The sequence below is a fragment of the Helobdella robusta genome, assembly GCF_000326865.2.
Source record: "Helobdella robusta unplaced genomic scaffold HELROscaffold_7, whole genome shotgun sequence".
Taxonomy (NCBI): domain Eukaryota; kingdom Metazoa; phylum Annelida; class Clitellata; order Rhynchobdellida; family Glossiphoniidae; genus Helobdella; species Helobdella robusta.
In genome coordinates, this window is record NW_008705398.1 from 1,514,916 (window position 1) to 1,519,915 (window position 5,000).

At 37.8% G+C, this 5,000-nt stretch overlaps 2 protein-coding genes across 2 annotated transcripts in view; one reads left to right on the forward strand and one right to left on the reverse strand.

Annotated features, from left to right (window-relative positions):
- The window catches only part of HELRODRAFT_189566 (hypothetical protein), a gene marked incomplete at both ends in the record, with an annotated part of 3,544 nt that extends 794 nt beyond the window's left edge, over positions 1-2,750 (forward strand). Inside the window, 3 exons of the mRNA XM_009030741.1 lie at positions 1-1,048; positions 1,324-1,472; positions 2,315-2,750. The exon at positions 1-1,048 is cut by the window's left edge and continues 794 nt beyond it. Coding sequence (XP_009028989.1) covers positions 1-1,048; positions 1,324-1,472; positions 2,315-2,750 — 1,633 coding nt within the window. The remainder of the gene's footprint in view (positions 1,049-1,323; positions 1,473-2,314) is intronic.
- Positions 2,751-3,743: 993 nt separating this feature from the next.
- Positions 3,744-5,000, reverse strand: part of HELRODRAFT_108086 (hypothetical protein) — a gene marked incomplete at both ends in the record, with an annotated part of 3,781 nt that continues 2,524 nt past the window's right edge. The window contains 3 exons of the mRNA XM_009030742.1: positions 3,744-3,994; positions 4,307-4,414; positions 4,702-4,837. Coding sequence (XP_009028990.1) covers positions 3,744-3,994; positions 4,307-4,414; positions 4,702-4,837 — 495 coding nt within the window. The remainder of the gene's footprint in view (positions 3,995-4,306; positions 4,415-4,701; positions 4,838-5,000) is intronic.

Here is a 5,000-nt window from a genome sequence, read left to right on the forward strand (position 1 = left end):
CTCCTGCTACATTCAGGCGCCCAAGATGCTCGAACTCATCCTCAACAGCGAAGGGGTCCTGAGAAGAACCTCCGAGAAGATTATTGGATATGACGTCAGCAACTTCATACCGGAAACGATGATCGATGACGATGTAAGTCAGGAAGAACCTGCTGACAATAATAAAAAAGCACAGCAGAGTGACGCAAACAATAATAACGAAACGACAAAATCTGGAGACGAGAACCCCACAGTGCTGGAAATGACCTCCTTCTTGCCAGGTTCACCATGTCCCCCTCAACCAGCAAGCAACTCCCCACAACCACCATCAACCTGCCTGCTAGAACGCATCATAGCGACCTCTGCAGACGACGAACGACGAGCGGCCCTCTTGATGCACGTTCCCCCAATGAGGTACGTGGTCAGCAACTACGTGCTGGTCAGTCAGGTCATCAGCGCTCTTCTCTTCCTGTTGCAAGTCATCTACATGATCTGCTTCACTGCCTTCGTCATCAGTGACGCTAAACTCAGCGTCAGTCAAGATGACAGTTTTGAAGCTCGCAGCAAGAAAGGTATCAACAGGTTATATCGCTTCTTCATCATCATCCCTCCGCTCCTCTTCTTTATTTACTCACTGATCCAAGCAAACACGTTGAACCGTCTCATAGAAGGAGCCGATGAGAGTAAAAAAGGTTTCAAGCTGTATAAACTCAAAAATATCTCCTATTACGAGCTTCTACTCTTTATTGGCTTCATGAGCTGGCCGGCCCTCAAAGACGATCTTTATTTCGAAATCTCTGTCGTTATTTTGGTCTTGGGTTGGTTGAAACCAGCTTATTATCTTTCATATTATCGCTATTGGAGCGCATTCATCGTAGCTCTCAAGAGCTCAATGACGAAATATTTGATTAGTTTCGCTTTCATTTTCACTTTTGTTTACATTGGATTTTCCATGGCGTTCAGAGTTTTGTTGATCAGGAGGGCAACCACCCCAGATGAGGAAAAACCCATGGAAACTGTCGCCTACATGACCTTTGTCACTCTCTTTGGCATGGGAGAACTTGATCAGGTTTGTGACGATGGTGATGAAGATGACGATGGTGATGAAGATGACGATGATGATGGTGAAAACGATGACGACTATGAATATTATGTTGAGAATGATGACGACAATGATGAGGATAATGATTACGATTTCAATATTCCAACATACACATTCATGACATTCAAATCTGATGAAAACATCCGATAACATCATCCACACCAGCTTAAAACTTCCAGAAAACGCCAGCAAACAACACCTATTAAAACTTTTCGTTAGAATTTTTACAACTTTCTTGCCAGATGCCCTCCGAGCACTCGACCGGCAGCATCCTCCTGATGAAGTTAACCGTCTGCTTGTACTGCAGCAGTCTGGCCATCCTTGTCCTCGCCATCATCCGACAGCCAGACGAGGAGGTTGTCGTCAGGGTGGGCAGTGAACTGACCCCGAGGTCATTGGGTTTTTTCTTCTTATTATTATTGTTGTTGTTGTTAATTCTTCTTCTTCTTCTTCCTCTTCCTTTTCCTCTTCCTTTCCTTCTTCTTCTTCTTCTTCTTCTTCTTTTTCTTCTTCTTCTTCTTCTTCTTCTTCTTCTTCTTCTTTAGACGAAACAGACTCGGTCATACACGGAATCTGCTTTACAATTTCAACAACATGTAGAATACGGTGGCCTATTTATTATTTTATGATGATGTCATCAACTGATCTTCGTCTTGGTGCAAATAAAAGTTGCTAGTTTCACTAATTTTATACACCAAACTTTTTAAATGCCCTACCGCCATTTTTTAAAATGAACTTTCTGCTTTTTCTGTATTACACTGCGTATGTTTTCAGATGATTAAAAAATTGCGCTAATACCTTGAGGCAGTAGTGGGCAAACTTTTCGTGTTGAGATCTATTTTACCTTTGAAGGGCCGCATATGCATTTAAATAGCTAATTTTTTCGACCCGGGGAGAATTTTAATTTAGAAAAATTGCGGCTTCTCTTTTGGTCCTAATGTCTGGCTGACGATCTTTTTTGGCGAACAAGGCCTTGCGGGCCGCATAAAATAGATTCGCGGGCCGCCGTAGTTTGTCTACCTTTGCTTCCTTAGGGCCTTAGAGCTAGCTTCAATGTTTTGGTTGTAATAAAAACTTCCACAAAATTTTTTTTAAATATCATTATTAATTAATTATATTTGTTCAACCTAATTTAATTTGAACTTAAACATTCAAAGCAGTTCAAAGATTTTATTATTTTTAAAATATATTTCTATAAATCTAATCATAATTTAATTTTAAATTTGATTTCAGAGTCAATTTGAAATTCATAAAAGAAGTCGCATGGCTCATCCTGCTGAAGAAGCATTTGGACGACAAAAACAAACAAAGACATTACAGCCGGCAACAACAACAACAAAATGCCGAAACGATAAAACCGTACCGAAGACCGCTACCGGGTGAAAAATACGGTTCCGCTTTCTTCCAATTCAGAAAAATTCTCGGTTTAGAATCTCGAGTTTTCAAAGAAGTCGGTAACCGTTACCACTTGAGACTGATGAAGGATGACGTAATAGACCCGTCTGTCGGAAGTGACGATGACGTCACAAGTGGAGATGATGACGTCAGAGAGAGAGGGAAAGATGTTGAGGATGTTGGAGTGAGCGGGGAGTTGGAGAAAGTGAAGAGTTCAGTGGAGAGGGTTGAGAAAAAGTTGGAGATATTGATTGAGAGAATTGGGAAGTTGTAGGCAGTGTTAGAACAGAGTTAGAACAAATTATATAAAAAAAATCGCAACTTTAAAAATCACCGTATTTATTTATGCAATTATTGCCAAAGGTATTTTCAGTTTAAAAATACTTTATTTTCAAGTATTAATTTGTAATATTTATTTGAGGTATTTTCATGTTTTATTTATTTTACTAGTTATTTACTCCCGTTTTTACTACGTTTCTATTTATTTAAATCTACTCTCGCGGTTTCAACTTTTTGAGACCCTTTTCAAGTTTAAGTTAGCTGCTTTTAAATATTATAAAATCGGTTTAGACATACACACCACACACACACACACACCACACACACATCCACACACACACACATACTCACACACACACTTTCACATTGCATACACACACACACATATATTAATTGCAATAAAATAAGAAATTATTTTTTAATTTATTTGATTTAGTTTTTTAAAATTTAATTTCAACTTGCAAACAATCGTCTTTTTTCATTTTTTAAAGTATTAAAAATTAAACATTTAATAAATAAATCACGTATTTTATACTGTATATCAATAAATTAACTTGAGCCATACATACATACATACAGTCAGACAGACACACACACACACATACATGCGTATGCATACATTCATACATACACACACACTTATACATACATACATACATTCATACATACATACAAACATACACACTCACATACATGCATACATACACACATACATACATACATACATACATACAAACAAACATACACACATACATACATACACACTCACATACATACATACATGCATTCATACATATACCATAAACCAGGAAAATACAATTAATATCTATTAATAAAACGAAATCACATTAATGAATATGATAAGATTTTAAAAAATATTTTTGAATATATTTTTAAAAAATGTTTATATCAGTGTGAGCTAATTTTAGATTGAATTTGAAAAAAAGTTCAATGAATATCATCATCATCACCATCGTCATCATTATCATTACTGATAATCATCATCGAATTCATCCATGCCTCTTTTTGTGATATTATTGTTATTATTATTATCATTGCTATTATTACGATTGTTACCGCTAAAAAAATTAAAAACCTTATTATTATTATTATTATTATTGGTGGTGACGTCATCGGTCTCGAAAACGTTGCCCTTCTTCATGATGACGAGTTCTTTCAGGCCGAAAATGTCCCAAGCCCTCAACGTTTTGTCGTAAGATGCTGTATACAATCGGCCGTCTGCTATCTGATTGGTTGGTTGGTTGGTTGGTTGGTTGAATGGTTGGTTGGTTGGTTGGTTGGTTGATTGGTTGGTTGGTTGGTTGGTTGGTTGGTTGATTGATCGATCGAGATTGATTGGATAGTTAATTGATTAATTAGGTTATAATTGATTAATTAGGTTATTACTTATTTGTTATATAAAACTCCAACACTCAATGCATTTTTTAATCTAAAATCTAAAAACTGTGAATAAGAAGAATACAAAAAGAAGTGAAAGAAAGAAAGTAAGAAGAGAGAGAGGGAGGGAGAGAGAGAGAGAGAGAGAGACACTAACTTGGATAGCATTGACGGACACTTCATGGCCCTTAAAAGTTCTCAGGAGTGTTCCGGACTTCGATCCAAAACACATGGCAGTCCCATCCCCGCTGCCAGTGAACACTGTCAAAATGTAACAATCATGCTGGTAGTGTAATGGTTAGAGCACCTGGCTTTGCTGTCGCATGTACCGGGCTCAAATGCGCAGAGATCACCGTCGATTTTATGTTTTGTTGGACTTCGCGTATTTGTAAGCGCTGTGTGTTATGTTGTTGGCTGGTTGATTGGATCCTCTAAAAAATATTTGTTATAATTCAGCTTGTTAACAAATCTGCGAGTCATTCATTAATTCGCCTATCCATTTAGTCATCCTTCCATCCATCCATTCATCCATGCATGCATGCACTAACACAATCCATCCTTATATTTTAGACAGCTGATCGTATGTTCGTGCCCCTTATAGACCCGGGCACAATCCCCAAACTCGATAACCCAGGAGCGAGCCGTGTGATCCGAACTTCCGCTGTAGGCCATCCGGTTGGCCACCTGGTGAAAAAATTTTTTTTTGTAATGGCGCAGTGGGAAAGTGCGCGTCTTCTATGTTGCATTGACTCGGTTCGACTGCAAATGTGGAATGTATTTTTTGCTCATTGTTATCATTACGACAGCTACTATATTTTTCCAAAAACATTTAAATCAATAATATTAT